The following is a 24,184-nucleotide window of genomic DNA, read 5'->3' on the forward strand; positions in this document are numbered from 1 at the left end:
TTATGGTTAACTGATTTTTTACTAAATGGCAATGTAATTTAATGAGGAAGGGATAATTCTTTCAATAAACAGTGTTACAATGACTGGATACTTGTATGGGGGGAAAAAAGAACCCTGATCCATAATTCACAACATACATATCAATTCAAGATGGATCACAAATATAAAAAATAAAGTTTATATAATAAAGCAGAATACCTGAAATCTTGGGGTTAAATTGGAGAGAAAAAATATAAAACATAAAAGAAAAAAATAAATTTGACCTTCAAAATTTAAAACTTCTATTCATCAAAAGACATAAAGAAAATAGTCAAGCCACAGACTAGGTGTAATATTCTCAATATATATATCTGACAAGAGACTTGCATCTAGAATGTATAAAGAATTTCTATGACCCAATTATAGTTATCAGGGATATACAAATTAAAACCAAAATGAAACATCACTACACACCCACTGGAATGGTTAAAAGGAAAAATACTGACACCACCAATATTTGTAAAGATAGGAGGTACCAGAATTCTCATTCATTATATTCATAAATTGACAAATATAAAAATTGCTATAGGTAGGGCAGTCTTAGAAAGGGATTGTGGGCATGACAGAGACCAATATTAATCTGTCCATTATATTCCTTAACTGTAAAATGGAGACCATATGTTCCACCAGCTTCACTCGGTAATTATGATACATGGCTATTAACAGACTCAAATGACTCCATTTCATCAATTAATATGCCCTGTCAATTCTACTTCTAAGGTATCCCATGTTCTATCCAATGTCATACCACTATCATAATTTAAGTGTTCATAACTCTCTATAATATTTCAATAATCTAACTGATCTCAATGCATATAGTAGAAATTGCAGACTGACTCACCTAATTTCTGCTCCCTAGGAAGGCTGAGAAGCTTTAAAAAAAAAACTTCATTTCCCTAACTCCCTTGCAGCTGGAGTTCCACCTGCAAGTAGCCAGAACTTGGAAGTAAGTTTAATTTGGTTCTGGCAAGTAGACGCACTTCCACAAGATTTGGAAGGTGAGAGTGATGTAGAGGCCAACCTCTTGTCCCTTTTGTTGCTTCTGTTTACAAGGGAAGTCATGGAAATATGGCCTCCATTCCTCACTGTTCCATTTCTCATTCTCCAGACAACTAAGCAGTTGTAGTGATTCTTGATTGGAGCTTCCTTCTTGCTGGATCACAGGTACCTGAATATATTCTCGAACACAAGAGTTGAAAATCACTTGTCAATAAAGTTTGAAAAAAGACATTCGTTGTTTCTTACCATCTCCCTTTAAGATAGAAAAAGAAAACAATCTCACCATTTCTACTTTTTAAGTAGGAAAACTAGGACTCTAAATAAGCTTAAAACAGACACACACCCAGCTCAGTAAGACCACCAAAAATGGATACAGGTCTTTCCATTCTGGTGAAAACTAAACCCATGTTTGATGAAGTCTCCACGTGGTATTCAGTTTCTAGTACTAGAACAACATGTAGGTGACATCTGCACCACTGAAGCCATTTTGTTTGGATCACTAGAGTTTAGGTAAGACTACAGCAAAATGGAAAAGAAACAATAATAAAAAATATATTGATATTCCTATAATTTTTAATCTACTAAGTAAAAAAGCAAGGTGTAGAACACTGTATATGTTATGCCATCATTTGTGTAGGAAATTATTTAAAAATAGGAATTTGAATAGGACTCAAAAATCCCAGGAAAGATTCACAAGAAATGAGTATCATGAATTTTTTCTCCGGGGAACCAAGTAGCTAGGACAATGGTGGAAGGGTGACTTTAGTCTTTACCTTATGTACATTTAGAATTTTGAACTGTGACTAAATAACTATTTAATAAACAAAACACATTGAAAAATGAAAAAAAAAAAAAAAGATGCAATGAGAAAGCCTGAAAACAGAGTAACTGTTACACACAAAAGAATCAAAGTTTTGTGCATTTTATTTAATAAATTTAGGCCATAAAATATTGTGACTTAAATCTCTTCTATATACTACATATATTCATATAACCTTGTTGGCCTGAAGTAGATGTTTACTAGGAAGTTTTCCCATGGCTTCTTTTTAAAATCCTCAGTTATCTTCTCCTTTTTAAATAAGGATTGTATCTGCAAAGAAAGAAATGGGGTTAAATGATATTTAGATAAGGGATAGTATTTCTTTTAAAGGTAAAGGACTTTCAAACTGTAGTCACACTTTGGCAAATAGGATAGGAATGACAATTTTGTCCTTAGGATCAGATATTAATCACTGACATTTTTATTTTCATTTATCCCTTTGATGTTGCTTTGATAAAAATATGGTAAAAACCAAACAAAAAAATCAACAATAACAAAAATCCTGTAAAGCTTTAAAATAATTAATGAAAACAGTTTAACAATGAAGGTATGTTTATACTTCTTTCTCTATGGCTTCAAAGATCCCCATTCCTCCCCTTAATGGAAGCATATCATCTGTATAAAAGAGCATAATCTACTTAAATGTAATTAGCACTTTACAACATTTTCTCCTACAGCAGTTAAACAAATATGGCTGAACAACTTATCTCATTCGACTAATGACAAATCAGTATTGTTTGTTAACCTTTTTTTTTTTTTGAGACGGAATCTGGCTCTGGAGTGCAGTGTCATGGTCGCAGCTCACTGCAGCCTCCGCCTCCCGGGTTCAAGCGATTCTCCTGCCTCAGCCTCCTGAGTAGCTGGAATTACAGGTGCATGCCACCACGCCTGGCTAATTTTTGTACTTTTAGTAGAGACGGGGTTTCTCCATGTTGGCCAGGCTGGTCTTGAACTCCTGACCTCGTAATCTGCCCACCTCCGCCTCCCAAAGTGCTGGGATTACCCAGCCTGTTTGTCAACATTTTTACCAGCAATTTATACTCTCAAGTATGAAATTAGAGAATCAATCTAATTGGCTGCAAAACAGACTCAAAAAGTATTTCTTCGTTTTGTCTTTAAGTTGGGAAAATATTCCTCTCCCCTAGCTGATATCTACCTCTACAGTATTGTATTAGTATTTCAGAGGCAATTATTATAATAGGTTTGTTAGGTCTGCAGGAATGCTGAAAATGTATTAAATCAGAATTAAATTATAATCACATAGTACAACTCTAAAACCTCCCATAAAAAACCTGCTGTGAAACTCTAATCCAGCCTTTTGTTTTTATGCATGTGCCAATTAAAACTAAACAGTCTGGCATTTTACTTGTCTTAATTCAAAACTCAATCATAATTCTACTCAGAGCTGAAAAATCTCACAAATTTACACAACAGTTTCACACAATTCAGGAACCGTCTTTTTGCCTGAATGCCCCCATACAAATTTTAAGTATCTTACAATACGACTTAACCCCAAACCTCGATGCTATATTCAATTAACCCAATCGAGAGGTGCTTAAGTAATAAAAATAAACACTTACGTTAGGTGAAGGGACTAGTTGTCTATGAGGACACAAGAAACAAATTCTTAATTTCTATGAACAGAACTAAATTTTATATACATCTCTCAAAGGTACATGAGAAAGCTGAATCAAACTTTACCTAAAAAGATCATCAGCAAGAGACTCTTCTTTTGCATGTTGATTTTGTACCTGTCAAAATTAACATAATATCAAACATTTGCTCAGTGGTGAATATATAGTTAATGAATTGCTATAGTGATAGGTCACTGTCATCTTAGAGATTTCCACATCCTGGAGGTCACCAAGTCTATGAGTTCTTGCCTCTGCAATATTTCATTTAACAGATCTTCTATATTTTCACTCCATGCTAGTATTATTACAAAAGAGCTCTAATTAAACAGCTTTCTCCCACCAATCTCCACTCAAAGACAACCAATGTATATTGCTAGCTTGCTGAGTTTTTAAACACTCTTTCCAGCAAAACCCTTTTACTAAATGAGATTTCAGTGCTTGGGGATCAGACCACTGATGAGACTAAGAGGGCAACATTTACCCCACCTTCAACTACAGCAGCTCCACAGTTAAAGGGGCTCCTGTGTTCTTGGTCCCAAATCAGGGCTTAGAGGCTGCTGCTAAATTACCTCTCCTCTAAAGTCCTTTTAAATACAAACTCACTAAACTACTACAGCATGTTACAGAGTCAAAATCAAAAAATCCCTGTGCTGAGTGCATCTTCCTGAAGTCCAGCTATGTCCCTATCATATGCCATTTGAAACCCTTCAGTGACTTCTCCCACCTACCAAGGAAAACACAAACCCTTGCATGTGACCCGCTGAAATGTGCAAGGTTCTTCATAACCTGGTTCCATTTTACTTTCCTAATCACTTCTCAACCTCCTCTTCGTGGGCTCTGTATGCCGGTTAAAACTGAATCACACAAAAAAGAAAAAAGCAAAACCAAAACAAAACCCCAGAATCATCTCCTAATAAATATTCTGTGACCTTCTATCTGCTTTTGTTCATGTTTCTCCCTCTGCCAAGGAAGTTAATTCCTTTTTTTCCCTCTTCCCACATGTAATCATCTTTAAAGGTACATTCATTCAATACTTATTTAGTGCCTCTTTAGCAAAGGCTTCCTGATCCCCTTCTTTCAAAAACAATGCCTGCTATGAAGAACTCTCCCAAAACTTCAGCTACAGAATTCCCAAGAAGCTTATCAATTTCTACCTTCTGTTTAATTATTTATGTTTGCACCCTATCCTCTCTAAAAGACCAGAAGTTCCTTAAATACAGGTAGAGTAAGTCCTGACTTAATGTTTTCGATAGTTTCTTGGAAACTGCAACTGTAAGTGAGATGACAAACAGCAGGTCCTTGAATCATGTTGTTTTGTTGTACTAATGAGAAATAATACTGTTTATGTCATTTTGCTTAAAGTTGCAGTTTCCAAGAACCTATTGACAATGTTAAGGACTTACTGTGTTTATTTTTACTGTTACTAACTTACATTTGAACGCTTCCAGATACTATCTTAAACTCTCTCTCTCTCTATATATATATATAATCTCACTTCATTTTCATGTAACTTCATTACTACTATTATACTATTATCTCAATTTTAACCAATGAGGTAACAGAGACTTAGGTTAGGTAACCTGCAGAAGATAAGGGAACTCAGATGGAATAGCTGGGATTTGACCAGGTCTACCTTATTAAGAGCACTAGCTCTTAACCAGGCTGCCTCAGGGCTTCTGAATCTCTAGAGCAAGCCTACAAGAGTGACTTGCAGGGATTCGATCTTACAGACTGATTTTTCTATCATACAGTGAAACAAAATTACATCTTATCTTTTCAGATTTTCTAATAGGGATAGCAGAACATAAATGGGAAGACATAGTTTTAATAAAACAGTTGTCAAAATAACTACTGGTATCATTTTTCTAAATATTCTTAGAGGTTTCCTGGGGAATAATTTTAAAGCTGTGGCATAGTAAAGAAAAAACAGTGAGGAGAAAGCAGTTTTATTTCATATATTTTAGTAAAAACATATAAAATAGTATTAAGAAACAGAAATGCTTCATATTACTGGCATTTTTCAGAGGTCTGCAATAACTACTACTCATAGTCTTTCAAATTCAAATCAGGTTGGATACAGTTCAAATAATTTTTGTTTGATGTACACAATGAAAATATCCTAAATTCAAGGGAACTTCAGGAACTGACGCAGTGATTATGAAAACTAAGACTGGTGGGTCTGCAGCAGAGGCAGAGAAAGAAGGGATGAAAAAGAAAAATAGGAAGGGAATATAGAAAAAGAATAGCTGCAGCCAACAGGGAAATGAGATGGCAGTACAGAACATTTACATAAATAAACAGTAGCCACGCAGCAAAAGAAAGTCAAGTCTGTTATAGAGTAAGTCCTACCAATAGCATCTAAAATGACTCTAGCAAAAAGAGAAGTGATTTGGTGAAATCATCTAGAACACAGTCCATCTAATTCCTAATGAAATAAGCAAAAAATAGAAAACAGTCAGCAGATGTATGATGTCATCATTCTCTCAACTTCTTCCCTATCTAAAATTAATCAAACAAAACTTGACCGTGTTAATTAATGAAGGAGAAGAGTTTAAACCATGTCATACACTTAAAAAGTGCAGTTGTGCAAAGAACCAAATGATTCTGATGCAGCTGATTCCTAATACTGTCCCAATCCATTAAAAGCGCTACAGAACTGGTCAAACCTGAGGGTTCTTACTAATGCCCCAAATTTGGGGAAAAGGTAGCGTCAACAGGGAAAACAATTGCTAGTAGGTTGCTGGGAAGGGACTAATGGTATAGAAGGTGAAGAAGTGGGGCTGACACTGACCAAACACATAGGCTCCAAGGATCTAACAAATTAGGTAAACAACCCAATAATGCTAGGTTATTCTCTTTTAGCTAGGGCACACTCCCTGGTACAGGACATTTAATTAAAATCCCAGGAGACAGCTAGCCCAAGCTGCACACAGCTCCAGCTGAGCCCTTCCTCTCCCAGATTCAATGTCTTCAGACAACAGAAACTAGATGGGACATGCCATGTGCCATTGACTGTTTCAGCATGATGCCATGCTGACAGTGAGGCATGAGGGAATTCTGTTCTTTAATTTTTATTTTATTTATTATTATTATTTTTGAGACGTGGTCTTGCTCTGTCACCCAGGCTGAAGTGCAGGGGCTCCAATCATGGATCACTGCAACACTGACCTTCTAGGCTCAAGCAATCTTCCCACCTCAGCCTCCTGAGTAGCTGGGACTATAGGCACACGCACTACCATGCCCAGCTAATTTGTTGTGTTTTTTTGTTTAATTTTCATTTATTTATTTATTTTTTGTAGAGACAGGGTCTCAAGATGTTGTGCAGGCTAGTCTTGAACTCCCAGGTTCAAGTAATCCTCCTGCTCCCAAAGTGCTGGGGTTATAGTCATGAGCCACACCATCGCGCCTGGCTGAATTCTGTTCTTATGGGCAAGTTAAGAATGTTATAAGTAATTTTGATTATACTCAACTTCTATCTCACAAACTTGCTTCTGAATGCAATCCCTGCATAAGATGGCATATGATCCTTTATGTAGCAAACAGAGTATCTGGATAAGACATTTCCCTTTACCCAAGTGAAGACAAAAACAGGAAAGGGATACTGGAACAGAACATGCAGAAAACAGATAAATAACCTAATCTGCAGGAAATAATAATCTATGAATAAAAAGCAAAATAGAAATATGAAAGCAATGAAATAATGACAAAAAATTAGATGTTAACAGAACAATGAAATGAAAAAAGAACAAATGCTAAGTAAAAGAACCATAGTAAAAGCCTTTCAGAATTAAATAAATTAGAAATAGCTAACACTCTAACACTTTCCACGGTTATAAATGATTTATATGTAGTATCTGATTTAATCCTCCCTCATATGTCTGTGAAATAAAGGTACTACTATTATTCTCATTCTGCACAGATGGAAACAGAGACATTAAGTAATTTGCGTAAGGTCACATACTTGGTGAGAAACATTACAGACACACCTGAAATGTAAATTTTTGATACAGTGAAAGAGCCTAAGAAAACCACAGTGAATGCAGAAAAAATAGATGTGGAGGACAAAGGTAATCCAATAAAACGATAGTTATGTCTTAAATGTAGAGAGCCCAGCAAATACAAAATATTTTAAAATATATAATAGAAAAAAGTTTCCTGAGAAAGAAAATTACACCTGCAAATCAAAACAGCATACTATATGTCAGGAAAAACTAATGGAGAATGATCGACACTGAGACGTATTCTGACTGTTACTGGCTTTCAAGCTTAAGAAAGATGGCTGTGGTCATGCAAGTCACCTAAAGGGACAAACAGGACTGGCATAAGGTGAGGGAAGCTAGGTGGGAGGAAGTACTAATAATCTCCTCACTTTTCATTGTAGGGAGCCAACAAATAATTATATATGTGAAATTAAATATGAAGTTTAAAACAACTACCAAATCCGACTTACAGTGATTTTTATAGTTTTCTTCCTTAATATTAGACAGATCTCACAAAATATCTTGGAGGGAAGAAACATTTATAGAAATTCAGCAATGCCTTCATTTTAACTTCTTCCTATCAATGTCTCCCTTCCTTCCCAGTCTGTCCCTGCCTCTCAGTACTCCTCAATGAAGAGATATCTGGAATGTTGTTAACTGTTTAAACAGGTAATTTCTGGGCTTTAGGTTTTCACATCTTCATTCTTTGTGTACTACCATAGTTCTGTGGAATGCACACGTTATAAAATAATAAAGCCAATTTATTCTTTAAAAAAGGAAAGGAGAAAGGATGTGATTTCCATTCTTTCATTTTTTAAAAATAAGCATCCTGAATGACCTTAACAATTCTATTTCATGGGTGACTTTCCTAAATAACCCTTTTTAAAAATAACTGATAGAAAAGCATTTTAAAAAGCGAATTACACTACACCAACTATAAAGCAAAACAAGGAACCCTGAGAGATTAGCAAGGACCACAGTCAGCTTTTGCCTTGCCCTGTGAGTATCTGCAAGTCATGAAAAACCTGAACTCTGCTTTAATGTCTATATGGGGTATGAGTGATACAAAAGAAAACCCAAGATGGTGACTTTAATAAAAGACCCAGCACTAAAGGAAGAAAGAGAAATAAACCTTACAACACAGAGGGAGCCAGCAAAGAAACCTGCCCATCTTCATCCTGGCACTTAGTGAAGGAAAGAAATAAAAATCTCATTTGAAGTTTCTAATGACAAGCTGGCCTTCATTCACTCAGGCTTCTGGTCCAAATATTAATACATACTAACTGTCCGGGTGATTCAAAGAATCACAAGAAGATATTTTAATTTAAAGTGGTCTCATATTGGTAGAAGAAGACTGGAAGATAAAAAACATACCTTTTCTAGGGGAAATAAACCTGAACTTAAGACTCAAGAAAACCTCACAGATTGAGTTCCAAAGAAAACAATCGGTTCATATTCAAAAATCACAAAGCACAAACTTGAAAACAAGGTACTGTAAGAGCAGAAAACAGATCAAACATTTTAGTAATGGTATCATTAGGCAAAGAATATAAAAGGAGAAGCTTGAAAAAGAGCAAGGAACAAGAAGATTTAGAAAGAAATAAAACAGACTTCCAGTAATGAGAAAATAAATGAATGGATGCAATGCCAACTAGAGTTGAAGACAGAAGTAGTAAATTGGAAGATGATCTGCAGCAGTTGCCAAAAATATAACCCAGAGAAACAAAGACATGAAACACACAGGAAAGGCAAATGGAAAAGAAAATTTAACTGACATTAAATTCGAATTCCAGAAGGAGATAATGGGGAAAACAGCAAAAAAGTAACTAATATTCAAGAAAACGAATGAGAAATTTTCAGAATTGTTAAAACACAATCTCCAGATTTAAAAAGGCCAGTCCCTTGACATACTATTTAAGTGATATATTTGTAATATCCTCCACATTCTTTTAGTTTTCCTTAAATTTTTGTGGCTTTTATCTCCCCCTTTTCATTAGGATGTAAACTGAATTTCTTAGGTCTCGCTTTTTTTTTTTTTAAACAAAAGTAAATTTAGTATTCCTTTAAAGCAGTGTTACAGAGGGGTATAGATTAACGCTGTGTAACTCAGGAATTTTCCTGAATGAATGACTTTATGTCACTTATTTTAATTTGGTTTTAAGAAGAATTTGCTTGAAGGCCACCATAATGGACCAAAGTGCAATTTAAACAAGTTTCTGGGCCTCACTTCCTACTAACCTCCATTTCCTGCCTTAGCCACTCTTCTAGTTCTGTATTCTTTCGAGCATGATGAGGTATTAGATCTGATCCTCCAATGATGTGTGGAAGTTTTCCTGCTCCAGGATATGTGACCTATTGAATAATAAAAGTAGTACGATAAAACATATTAACAACAAAGATGACCATTTTAAAAAAAAGATTAAAAAGCAAAGATGGTAAATCATGCATAAGTGCCAAAGACGTTTATATTCTACAAATAAAAGTTAGAGAGCAATAACTCTGTTCTAAACCCATCTGTTTTCGCCCTTATCTTTTATAGTTATCACTATATACAGATCTGGACATGTCATGGGTAATAAAAATAAGTTAACACTTTTAATTTCCAGTTTTTATTTTAAAATGGCCTTACCTTATCATTTAACAATTAAAGCAACTCGAGATGAACACAAACACTACAATTTACAGCACTACTGTATTTTGTTCTAACGACTTCAAAGCTTAAGCGCTTTCTAATATTGATGAAAATTTAAATCTTTTTCAAAACTTTCCAGTTCACTGAGTCCTAGCAGGAGATGTTGGGGATGCCAACAATTTACACTTTCAATTGATATTTTAATTGTTTACAAGTAAAGAGGTGCTTTAAGAAACGCAAATTCCATGTGAAAATGCCTATCAAGATCATTGTTAATACTTATTAGTTAATACCATTGTTAATAGTAACAGTTCCTTAATATTTGTAACATGCTTTTAAAATTCCAACATATGAAGTAGAAAGAGAATTTTAAATTTATTTTCACCCCTAAGCAGTATTTTAAAAGTTTAAAAAGCACCATATCATTGATTGGGAGGGTTGTTTGAGACAGGGTCTCACTCTGTCATCTAGGCTGGAGAGTGCAGTCTGAGGAGAAAATCACCTGGTGACCACTGAAAAGGCCCCAGAGACAAAACTTCTCTGAGCAATTTAGAAGGGAGCAAAGACCAACTGGTGACCATCAAACAGGCTAACCGGAGGCAAAACTCCTTATGTGGGGAATTTAGAAATAATCAAACTTCCCCAGTATCTAAAGTCAGCTTCTGATTTCAGGCCTCTTTCAACTTTTATAAGTAACTAAAATTTTTATACATCTCTGGAATGCCATGCTGAAATTCATTTTACAATCCCAAACTCCCACCTTAAGGTCCATAAATGCTCCTAAGGACAATCCGCCATGGTGTGCTCAGTCCTCTCGCTGAGGCACTGCTCTGTATTCTTCTGCAGTGTTCTTCCTTTCTAATAAACTTTCCTTTTTCAAATCGATACTGTTGTCGGTAAATTCTTTTTACCAACCCATGAGTTGACCACTTCCCAGTGCTGGGGCTCTGATACCTGGCCCAGTACAGTGGTGTAATCTTGGCTCACTGCAACCTCCGCCTCTTGGGCTCAAAGGATCCTCCGACTTCAGCCTCCTGAGTACCTGGGACTACAGGCAGACGTCACCACACCTAGCTAATTTTTATATTTTTTTGTAGAGAGAGGGTTTCACCATATTGCCCAGGCTGGTCTCAAACTCCTGGGCTCAAGTCATCCACCTGCCTTGGCCTCCCAAAGTGCTGGCATTACAAGCGTGAGCCACCAGGCCCAGCATGACTCGGAGATACAAAAAACTCAGACAAATTCCTGCATTAATATCAATCCAGTTAAACATCCTCCTATAGAAATTTTGAATTGGATTTCTTCTATAGTTTCAGAACAGATTACTTGGTTAAGGATAGTAGTATTTTTAAGCATTTTAAGTATTTCCAAACCACTTTTCAGAAATTTATATCACTTCATACTTCTTCAATTGTTAATACACCACTCTGTGCCAATAGTAAACATTACTGCTGTTTCTTTGTAAAACTATAAAAAAAGTATTTTGAATTTTATGAGATCTTGTAACACAATATTAAACATGAAGTAACCATGTAGTAAGAATGCCTTTGTGCTATTCATGAACCTCAGATACAGGGTGAGAAAAAGTGGGTATTAAACAAAAAGCTATCGTGGTGCCATTTAACTGGAAGATATTTCCATTTTCTGCTCTAAGTAGAAGAGATTCTTCCCATCGAATGGAGTTCAGAACCCTTTAGATACTATTATAGTAGGTAGAACTAATTTAACTGTGAAATGTTAATAGTAAATGCTCACAGTAGAGAGAAAAACCTCTACTACCTCACAGTCATGACAAGATCATGTTACAGAGGAAAGCAGTTTTCCACAAAAATTACTTTTGAGTAATTACTGTACTCTGATCAAATGGATAAGTAAAGGTTAGCAGTCAGAAGTAGGTCTGGAGCAAGAAGCAAATGTAAGACAACAAAAGAATACCTACTGGATAGAAGTCTTTTTTTAACCATTACCGAAAAAATAAGTATCAGTTCCTTAATGAGCAGAAACTCAGGTCTGATGATCATACTCAGCATACATATTTATATTGTGTTTTATACGTAAATATAGACTATAGTTTGAATTATTAAATATGTTCAGTTATTTTAAATACATTTTAATCTTCATAAAGTCCTGAGCTAAAGAACCCTCTTAGGGTAGTTGTAGACCAATATTAGACTAACAGAGAAGATCCTGTGATTATCAACAAAAACTTTCTGCTTACGGTAGAGAAAACCAGGTAAACAGCAACTTGTAAAGAATTCAATCTTGATGAAATCTATTTCATTCTAGGTGTCCAATATATTCATTAACTGTAAGTTCATGTCCTTCCTAGAATAATTTTTTCAAGCATTTTAAGCAGAAGAAATAATATCAGTTTTCAACATAAACTGCTTTTATTTTTGTTTAGCATCATTAGTATCTCTAAAAACATTTCAAACACTGACCTGTTGTGATACAGTTGAAATACCTACCTTTTTGAATTTCTTGAAATTGTTAAGTTGACCATAATCATTTATGCCAGATGGATTTCTGGAAGTGGAGTTTTCAATCACCAGTGATCTAAATTCAGTCAATAACAGCTTTCTTGGAAGCATCTCACTATCATCCTGAAGTTTGTCATTGTTCTTAGATGGGATTAAGATGGATAGGTAAGAAAGAGAAGCAATAACAAAGAAAAGTCACTTGTCATTTGGGAATCTATAGAAAAAAGTTCAAATACCTGAAAAAATTAGTAAAAATGTTTTATTTCTCATACCTGAATTTGTATTTGGAATCAAATCATATCTAATTCAAAATCAGAAAATTACTCAAATGCTCTCTAACTTTGGAAACATTTATACTCATCTGTGATAGAAGGGTAAAAACTGTGAAGTATTTTTAACCTAGTAGTTATTCTAATAAATATCATCTCAGTAAATAATTTACCTCCAGATATATATTTTATTGACATAAAATCTCAGCATTGTCTGCTTTTCATTAAAATTGTACACTGAGATTATAAAATACCCTGTTCTACAGATCCTCATCTACTTTTCTTAAACTTTTGGGATTGTCAATAGTTTGTATTTTTTATTACTCTTAATATCTCAAAAAAGTCAATCATTAATTCTGGACATACTATCTCATTAACTGACAAGCCATTTTTAATTCAAGATTAATGGCTGTTAAATTCGCCTGAAGAGTCCTTCCTGTTATCCTTCAATTGCTGGATGAGATTCTTGGCTTCATGTCATTTACTATTAACTAGTCAGTTACACATCAACATTGTTACAGCTGCTTAAGGCTGACATCTTAGTTCTTTTAACTGCTGTAACTATGTAATTAATATGCAAGTTGCTAATAGGTCTAAGATAAAAGCAGTCAAAAAGGAAAAAAAAATGGGGAAAGTCAGAAGAAAAGGTTCATCTGATAGTGACAGAATGTAAACAGCACATTATTAAGAACAGCCTGAACTTTTAGAAATATTTCCCACCCATCACTCTATCTGATATAAATCCTGCTAGAAAAGCATCAACCTCATTTTATAGAGTATTTGAGGTTCTTAAATGTGAAAATGACTTGTTCAAGGCCACGTATCTAAGGAGTAGAAGGCAGGGAATTAATTATACCCTGGCTTCTCTCTATACTCTTCACTGCATCATGGTTATAATATAATCGATTCAGGCCGGGCACGGTGGTTCACGCCTGTAATCTCAGCACTTTGAGAGGCCAAGGCAGGCGGATCACCTGAGGTCGGGAGTTCGAGACCAGCCTGACCAACATGGAGAAACCCCATTTCTACTAAAAGTACAAAATAAGCCGGGCCTGGTAGCACATGCCTGCAGTCCTAGCTACTTGGGAGGCTGAAGTAGAATAGCTTGAACCCGGGAGGTAGAGGTTGTAGTTAGCTGAGATAACACCTTTGCACTCTAGCCTGGGCAACAAGAGTAAAATTCTATCTCAAAATAAATAAACATAAATAAATAAATGAAAGAAATAATAATATGATCGATCCATTTCCAGGTACAATCATGAAGTATGCCAAAATTAAGAAAGAGAAATAATCCAAAGAATGTAAAATGACAAAAACTGATGAGATGACAGTCTCTGTAAGCCAAATTTGTAAAAAATTAATAAAACGTTTCTCACAGATATTTCTTCTTTAGTTGACCATAGTGACCCTTCCTTGAGTTCACGTTTCTTCCCAATTTCATTTTCTTGCTAAAGAAATAAAATAAAAAACACTGTTCATAGGAGTTATAAAATTGTACCTTTATATCACTTCTTGACCTTTTGAATAAGATGAAGTGTTAAATGGTTCCTTTCTAAAAACTTAAGAGACATTCATGTTATGTATAACCAGGCATTTGGCTTTCAACTGCTTTCCAAAAGAAATTATGAGATGAAAATATATGTTGAAAGAGATACTGTAGTATCAGGGCAAAGAATTGGAAGCAATCTAAATCCACATAAATCACATGCTTAGAGAATATTTAACAGTATGGGAAAATGATTATAAGTAAATTAAAAATGACTACAAAATTTCACTAATAGTCTGCAAAATAAAATGTAAAGAGAAAATACTAAAATATTAACCATGGTTGTCTGTAGATGGTAGGATTATCAACAAACTGTCAGTTTGTTTTATTTTATACATGTCTGTATGATCGTGTATTACTTTTATAATCAAAAAAGAAACATTTTAAAAGAATTCAAGTTTACAATAGTGTCTTAAATCACACTTAAAGAAGAAACAGGTACTTTAACTGTTTAAGATATTTGTCTGGAATAAAAGTGGACTGCCTTGCATATAGTCACAGTACCTTTCACATTAACATGTCTGGATCATGTTCTGGACGAAACAATATTACATAAATGGGTAATGAAAAATGCTTAACTTGAGATACAATTCTCTTGGATGCAAAGTGGGGGACCTAACATTTTACATCACATTTTCAGTAATACAGCAGTAAGTCATGAAAGTTTTAAAAAGGAAGTTGGAAAGGGCAGAAAAGCAAATGTACTTTGTGCTTGCCTACAGAGTAAAGAGGATATTTTAATCAATAGGATTAAATGTATGTTTCAGGCCTATGACGTGCCATTTTACTTAGGCTGAGTACTTTCACATAAAATTTACAGAAAGTTGTTAACACAATCAGAACATTTTACTCCCTTTATACATGAATACAAACTCCCTTTACACACCTTTTCCCCATCCTGCCCTACTCTCTCAAAGTTGCTCTTCCTCCTGAAGTTTTGATTTTCCAACTCAGAGAATCATAAAACCTACCTAGATACTCAGACTATAAGCTTGGAAATTATCTTTTATCCTTTCCTATCTATTTATTTCCCATATAAGCAAATCACCAAGTCTTGGGGATTCTACCTCAATGCCTATCAAACTTCTCTTCTCAAACTGCCTTTCATGGTAGATGCCCAATGCCTACAATCATGGAATAACTGAGTGAATTACACAGTGAAAGCTGACAAAAGAACAGTCAAAAGAGCATGGCAGACCTGTGTTTAAGTCCCAGTTGTCAAACCTAGCTATGTGACCTTGGCAAGTTACTTAATAACTCCCACTGTCAGTTTCCACACGTGTTCAATAGGTGTGTTTAACTACTGCATTGTAGGGTTGCTGTAAATATAATAAAGGTATCCAATAAGTGATAGCTATTACTACAGGATACTGGAAAATGCTATAGTTTTAAGAATTTACTAATGAGTATTGAAAAAACGCTAAATAAAAATGCTTAACTTGAGATAGGAGGGTGGAATGAAGTGAAGAGGAAATATACTATAGATACAGGGGATGCTGTTAAGAAGAATGTTAAGGATCTTGAGTCAGTTTTGCATTTTATGGAGACTGTGAAACTGAAAGTAAGGCCAAGACACAGCTATCTATGCATAGCTATCATTCATATAAGGATAAAATCCTAGCAGGAATATTAAGCTAATAATTTTCCATTTCAGCTGATAGGAAATCTTACAGACATGCTATAATCTAAATTTAGATCCAAAAACAGAAATGACAGTTCTACCATCAACATCTTTTGGAAAGTGCCTTTCTGAAATATAGCTAAGGATTCCAACACCAAAGAGAAGTATCACAATTTTTGCCTTCAAAAAGTTGCAAAAAAATTAAATTAAAGGATTAAGAAGTATTTTTCTCTTGACAGTCACTTCCGCAGCTAAAAAATTAAGCACCAATTCCTTTAATCCATGAGATTAACAAGGACTTTCAGACAAATTCTTAAAATAACAAAAATAAAATAATTTAAAACAAACCCACATTGAGTAAGGTTGATGGATTTTATCAATGTCAATTTCCTGGTTGTGATACTGTGCTATAGTTATGCAAGCTGTAACAATCAGGGGAAATTAGGTAAAGGGTTCACTGCATGTGAACAATTATCTCAAAATAAACAGTTTTTAAAAATAACCTTACATTGAAAACAGAAACACTTTTGTACCTATTACAGATTCTTACTAAATATATTATAGTGCTAGAATACAGTGATTTAACCTGTAGTAGTCAATCCCATGGTATCCCTGGGGAATTGGTTCCATGACTTTCCATGGACACCAAAATCCATGGATGCTCAAGTCCCTGATAAAAAATAGCACAAATTTTGCATATAACATAGGCACATCCTCTCATATACTTTAAATCATCTCTAGAATACTTACAACACCTAATACAATGTAAGTGCTATGTAAATAGTTGTTAGGTAGGAAATAATAATTTTTAAAAAGTTTGTACATGTACAGGTGCATTTTCTTTCCCAAATACTTTCAATCACATGCTGATAAAATCAGAGGATGTGGGACCCATGGACACAGACGGCCAACTGTATCTCAATTACAGATACTGCAATTAAACTGCTATTCTCTCTCCAAAAGCCTACTACAACATATTTTGTACTGTAATTTTCATTTAGAATGTCACGAATTCTGAAACAGTAAAATAAAGGAAAAGTGGAATTATGCTATAGGATCACTGGGCAAAATAAAATAATTATATTTCCTGGTATCATTATACCTCATATAAACCTTACATATTAAATGAAAGTTCTGGTCTATGAAAGACTGTCTGATGGCTCCCATGTCAAGGGTGTACAGTGCTCAGTTCTTGTGTTTCCCCGTCAGTGCTCTAACGCCCAGTGCCCTGAGTGACATAAGCCCTGGGAGAATGTGCAGTGAAAATAGGTCTTCAGGAAAATTCATTAGCAGTCATCCAGGATGAGCCAAAGAGAGCTGTTACAAACTAAAACCACAACTATCTCCAGACAGATTTGAGGCCACCGTAGCAGTGGGCTAATCTGGGATGGAATTTAAGGGAAAAAAAGGGGGGTGGGGGGAGCTACTTAAAAAAAGATTAAAGTCACTTTGGGAGGCCAAGGCGGGTGGATCATGGTCAGGAGATTGAGACCATCCTGGCTAACATGGTGAAATACTGTCTTTACTAAAAATACAAAAAATTAGCCGGGCGTGGTGGCGGGCACCTGTACTCCCAGCTACTAGGGAGGCTGAGACAGGAGAATGGCATGAACCCGGGAGGCGGAGCTTGCAGTGAGCGGAGATCACGCCACTGCACTCCAGTCTGGGCAACAGAACGAGACCCCATCTCAAAAAACAAAAAAAGATTAAAGTACGTACTAGGACAAGAAGACTAAAGAAAATAAGAACATGTCAGAGAAAATCAGAGGAGAAAAGAGCACAGCAAGGGAAATGCATTTCCAAAGCTGTGGCCAAAGTAATGTAAAAAGTGCCTAACTTTCTAAACACTTACCTGTAATATTAAGTAACTGAATACAGATTCTGAAACAGTCTGGAACTAAAGTAATAATGTAAATCCATAATGCAACAGAATAAAGATAGCTTTACAAACATATGCAAATGTATTAAACTTAGCAAATAATGTCTTGTATTTCAACAAATGTCCCATTAAACTAATTTACCTAGCTCTCCACCATAGTAGAAATTGATACAGAAGTGACTTATAGAATATATAAATCTCTTGTTTCACTTAGTGCTTCTGTGAAATGAAAGTAGTCTTAAATCCTTCACAATAAAAAAAAAAAAAAAACCCTCTGTCTCCGAAGTTCTCACTCTGGCTGCAAAATGGAATCTGGTAATTCAAGATTCATTCTCTCTTTGTTCCTTAAATACAACTCTTTATCAGGGACAGCAATGTGCCAAGTTTAAAACATTTCCAGACTCTTCTAGACTGAGGATAGAGAGTGGCTAAATTATATCCAATTCTGGCCAATAACAAAAGTTATTAAGTTGGGTTTCTGAGAAAGCTCCTTAGAAAACAGGCAAGAATTCAGCTGGAAAGGCCTTTACCCTGTCCCCTCATCATCACATTCTTCCTCCCTGGAAAGTAGACTTGATGGCTGGAGGTATCCTCTCAAAGAGCAGAAAGACAGACACCTAGTAAATTAACACCATGGAAAGCAGCTCTGATAATCTACTTCCAGGCTACTTTTATAGGGGAAAAAAGATTCTATCTCATGGAAGCCACTGATTTTAGAATTTTTAAAAATATCAAATGAATTCTTAGCTAACACAATGAGGGAACTTATCCTGAGAAGGAAAATCAGATATACTGAATGAAAATCTCTGGGGCTCTGGCCCGGGAATCTATATTTTCAAAAAGCTTACCAGCTGACTCCAATGCAGCTGGTCCACAGAAGGGCATTTAGGATCACTCAGAGGAAGTAACAAATAATGGGGATACCCTTGCCTATATGAAGATAACAATATACAGGCCAAATAGGACATAACGTTCTGTTTTTTGAGGAGTAGTTATAGATTTATAAGGTCCTTGATAAACTCTAGGTTCTCAACTGCTTAGCTAATAAACTATAACTTCCATTCACTTAATCCTATCCTTTCCCCTATTCCTATCCTTATTGTGCAGGTGTTATAGGAGAGGATTACCACAGCCATGAATGAGTGGAGCTAATGAAACCATGTTGGAGATCAGAATATTAAAATTTTACTTCATCAGGTCTGTGCTCTCATCTAAAGAGCTACCAAATCTATAGCCAGGTCAACTTACTGATGTATATAAAAAAGAAAATAATCTGAGGTGTTTTCATAGATCAAAATAGGTAAGACAAATTATCAACATTCATGAAAATAGACAAGGATATTAAAAAACCTAAATGAAAATGCAAATTCCTAGTGATGTTATATCCTAAAAATTTATTGAGTAGATACTTAGTTTTACTAACTTCATCTTTCTGTGCCTGTTTCTTATACTGAACCATCTCCTACACTTATCATCACAGCCAAATGTCTTTTATAATAGTATAGCCTAATTTGGAAATCTATTAAAACAATCTTATATGAAAGTTTAATTTGTGGTCATTTATTTTACACTACTGAAGAATCACTGTACTTTTAACATTTACCATTCACCTTATCAACCTACAAATTCCTATAGTACTGAGTGTTAAAAACATTAATGGATGCTCATACTGTCAATACAAAATCAAAAGTACCTTTTAACATTCTAAGCTTCTATGTACTATACCTCTCATTTAAAATGTTACTTACAGATATTTTGCTACTTTCTGGTACTGCTTCATCACTGAAAGTATCATTTGTTTCTATATCCATCCTTGGCCTTTTTCTAATATTGACATCTTCCTCTTGTTTTTGAACTTTCACACCAGTTTCTAATTCTGGTTTTGTGTCCTTGAATAACTGTTCCAATACTTCATCTTCTATGGCCACATCATCCATTTCTCTTTTTTTATTTGATCTTAGCTCTTCTGAAGCATGAGATTTACTGGCAGAATTTTTCACACTGGATTTTAAATCTGTATCTGTAAATAAGTTATCATCTGAGTTTGTGTCCACAGGCTCATTCTGAGATAGATGCTGCTCCTTATTTTGCCATAATGAGGGTGTAGCAGGTTGTGTTTGTTCTAAAACAGAACAAGACATTTCTATTCTTGCTGATTTGCATGAAGACATTTCTTGATTTTCTTCATCCCTTTCCCTTAGATTTAAAAAAAAAAAGAAGAAAACAAAACAAGAAAATGAACACAGCTAAGTAATCTTTTAGTTTGGCAAAATTCATCACTCCCTCCATTTAGTTCACAATGTACTCTTGATTTTATTAATTAACACTATTACTGGAAATCAACAAATAGACCTTTGAAAACAGTGCAGAACTCACATTTCTGCTGTTTTGATAGAACTGATGGACCCTGTGGCTAAAGCAGTATGGTGATCGCTATCTTCTCTGCTTAAGTTGCATTAGTTGATAATTACAGGAAAAGGTAGAAAAATATAAAAATACAAAGAACATGTTGCCAGGAAACAGCAGCTTACTTTATAATGTAGTAAGGTTGTGGGCAGGGAAAATTACCCTGGGAATATAACCTGATGGGTTAATGAGAGACGGATTTAAGATAGTAAGTCGGAGTGACTAAATCTACAATACGGTACTGACTGTATACTGCAAATGCTATGTGAATATATCACTAAAAGTTTCCTATACAATACTGTATCATTCATTCAATACATACCAAACACTTTATGCAAAGTGCACTAAGCCCATAGAGGACACAAAGACCTGGGACTCTGATCTCCAGGAGTTTATTGGATTCATGTTGAACTAGAATAGTCAACCCAATGTTCTATTAACACTAATTTAATGCCAAGGTACCGGACAAACCAACCAATCAAGAGGTTTTTGTAATAATTTAGGTGGTCAGAATTTGAACCTGGCAATAGATGGAAATGGAGGGATTGATAGACACTGAAAATAACAATCAAAAACACTGATTTCAGGAGCCAGAGGACAAAGAGTCAAAAATTGTAACAATGTAAGCTATTTTACTAAAAAAAAAAAGAAATCACATTGGGTGAGAGGACAGAAAAAGCTTTTAGGTCTATTACTGGGGAAACAGCATGAAACCCCTGTGGAAAAGAAGTAAAGCTTAAAGGAAAAGTTAGGGCCAAATATGTTGATTGTCAGTAATAAAGTCTCAAAATCTGAAGGTAGAGTATAAAGAGCAGTAGGGGGAAGAAAAGAAGTCCTCCAAAGTTCATACAGAAATGGGAGAAATAACATCATCTTTTCTGAGAAGCTTAACAGGGACGGTACAAGACAAAAGGCAGTAGTAGCTAGAAGAAGAAATCAGGTCAAGAGAAGGTTTTCAAAAATAAAGGTGAGATTGAACTTTTGAAAACAGAAGAAAAAAATCTAGGATGATCAATATATTCAAAATACGGAAATTGAGAAAATAATTGATGGAATATGGTATTAGAGGGAGTGAGAGCGGTTCTCAAGGAAAACCAGCAGAAATGTGATTTTAGAACTGAGATAGGAGCTTAGTTCTTATTGAAGAGAATTGCGGCAAGGAAAACAACACGTAAGTACATGCATAGAAGGAGATAAAGGAAAATCTGTCTAGTGGCTCTAGTGAAGGAGATCAGGGACATTTCTGAGAGGGAAAGCGGTCAAAAAGCCGCAGCAGAAGAAGCATACTTAATCAGAACAGACTAAAGACAATACCATTCTACAACAGGATAAAAAAACTTTCATATTTTTTTTCCAGAGACATGAGAGAAGTTATCAAAAACAGACCTTTTTTTGGTAGACGGCTGAAAGTAGTTTCTGATGGAGTTGGTCTGCTGCTGCTGAGAAGCCCTATCTTTACTTTTATTTATACTTGGCAATTTAGTTGGTGAAAGCTGATAGTTTGGGATTCTCATCTTAGCTAAAGTATTTGATACCATACTATTATTATTGGAGCTTGTTTTGCAGGATTCCTTTATAGTGGGTGTGTCTTGTGAAAGCATTCTGATTTTTTGTTCCATTTTGGAGACTTTGATTTCTTTCGGCCTTTCACTCAAATCCCTGTAGAAAAAGAAATGAATGCAAGGTAAACAATCTAGTTTACAGCAACTTTAATATAGAAACAAAGATCATTAAATAGTTCTAATGTAATATAATTTTAAAAGATAATTTTTAGACAAAAATACACTGAATATATTTTACCATCCCAAGAAAGCAATTCCTTTATTACCTGAGCAAAGGATGACACCTTACTCTTCTTTACCCCCTAGAGCACATATTGTTGCTCTACTATAGATGACTGACAAACACACAAAGAATACCAACTGAGGATAGCCTATTATAAGTTAAACTAGGTAATAATCCTAGGCAATTTCCGTTTTGTTTAAAAATTTTTAATTATTCCCACATAAAATCACTATTATTATGGTACTTTCATTATTATTTACTATTATATTATTATAGTACTTTTTTATTAAAAATGGAAAATCAGAATAAAATCACATATAAGATATTTAGGTCACTAAATGAACTGATATGATTATACTTCAGTCAGATGGCAGGCTCTAGAATAGAACATAACTCTAGATTACCAGAAAAATATTTTAAACACACATGCACAGAGTATACTTTTACATACTTTTTACTTTTACAAAGTATGGTTAAATTAGACACTGCCATTGCTATTCTTATTTTACAGGGAAAAAAAAAAAAAAAGGTCAGGCTGTCATTCAAGCAACTTCCAAAACCTTAACAATTTCTCTTGAAAAAGTTAAATCTGGCCTCAATATGAGTGTAGCAAAAATTAAAATAAATATGGTTTAATATAGTGGTATCTTAAGTATCTTAATATGAACACTTCATTATGTAATATTTAAAAAAAAAACATACTGTTATAAATAGAAAATAACAAATAATATAAAAGCACTAACCCCTTCCATTCAAAAAAACAAAATAAAACCCCTCTTCAGATAAAGAACCATAGAAAAACTATCTTTATGGACAACTATTAACTATTTAAATAGCTAGATAGACACATATAAAGTATCTTCAAAATTACAAGTGATATTCAAATATAGGCAACATCATACAATACAAATACATGTATTTCAAACCTATCTCACCAGTTACAAATAAGTTGAACAACTCTTTCCAGTCATCCATGTACATTTGCAAGGAATAAAAAAACTATCCTAAGACAGGAGTTGCCAAGCTACAGCCTGTAGGCCAAATCTGGTCTGCCACTTATTTTTATAAACACAGTTATTAGAACACAAAACTTTCAATTACAGTCACCGACACCATATAATGATATTTCTGTCAACAATGGACTGCAACATACGATGCTGGTTCCATAAGATTATAAAGAAGCTAAAAAATTGCTATCACCTACTGACAGCACAGTGCAACCCATTAAGTGTCTATGGTGATGTTGGTGTAAACAAACCTATGTTGCCAATCATATAAAAGTATAGCACAGTAGCACATACAATTAGGTACAATACATAATACTTGATAATGATAACAAATGACTATGTTACTGGTTAATGTATTTACGATATTATACTTTTTGTCATTAGAATGCACTCCTTCTTTTTTTTTTTTATATATATATATATACACACACATACACACACACACACACATATATATAAAACTTTAAAACAGTCTCCGGCAGTCCCTTCAGGAGGGATTCCAAAAGACACTGTTAACATAGGAGATGACGGCTCCATGTATGTTAGTGTCCCTGAAGACCTTCCAGTGGGACAAGATGTGGGGGTGGAAGACAGCGATTGTGATGATCCTAACCCCATGCAGGCCTAAGCTAACATGCATGTTTATGTCTTTGTTTTTAACAAAAAAGTTTAAAAAGTAAAACAAAATATAAAAATTTGAAAACAGAAAAGCTTAATGAATAATATGAAGAAAATATTTTTGCACAGCTATACAGTATTTTAAGTGTTTTAAGCTAAGTATTATTAAAGTTTACAGAGTACAAGTTACAGTAAGCTAAGGTTAATTTATTATTGAAGAAAGGTTTTTTGTATATAAATTTAGTGTAGTCTAAATGTAGTGCTAATAAGGCAACAATCATGTATAGTAAGGTCCTAGGCCTTCACATTCACTTACCACTCACTCACTGACTTACCCAGAACAGCTTCCAGTCCCACAAGCTCCATTCACGGTGTCTTCTTACACAGGTATACCATTTTTTATCTTTTATACAATATTTTTTCTGTACCTTTTCTATGTTTAAATACACAAATACTTCCCATTGTGTTA

At 34.7% G+C, this 24,184-nt stretch overlaps 1 protein-coding gene across 2 annotated transcripts in view; it reads right to left on the reverse strand.

Moving 5' to 3' along the window:
- Nucleotides 1-24,184, reverse strand: part of NBN (nibrin) — a 53,479-nt gene continuing 29,295 nt past the window's right edge. The window contains exons 10-16 of one of the 2 annotated variants that reach the window (XM_011982657.1): nt 21,692-21,964; nt 19,648-20,095; nt 14,230-14,301; nt 12,573-12,725; nt 9,711-9,824; nt 3,560-3,587; nt 1-2,128 (exon numbers count right to left, since the gene is read on the reverse strand). In XM_011982657.1, coding sequence (XP_011838047.1) covers nt 2,112-2,128; nt 3,560-3,587; nt 9,711-9,824; nt 12,573-12,725; nt 14,230-14,301; nt 19,648-20,095; nt 21,692-21,964 — 1,105 coding nt within the window. In that variant the 3' untranslated portion in view covers nt 1-2,111. Of the gene's footprint in view, nt 2,129-3,559; nt 3,610-9,710; nt 9,825-12,572; nt 12,726-14,229; nt 14,302-19,647; nt 20,096-21,691; nt 21,965-24,184 lie in introns of both variants that reach the window. The other variant, XM_011982650.1, reaches the window with a different exon arrangement.

The sequence above is a fragment of the Mandrillus leucophaeus genome, unplaced genomic scaffold (assembly GCF_000951045.1).
Source record: "Mandrillus leucophaeus isolate KB7577 unplaced genomic scaffold, Mleu.le_1.0 Scaffold1056, whole genome shotgun sequence".
NCBI lineage: Eukaryota > Metazoa > Chordata > Mammalia > Primates > Cercopithecidae > Mandrillus > Mandrillus leucophaeus.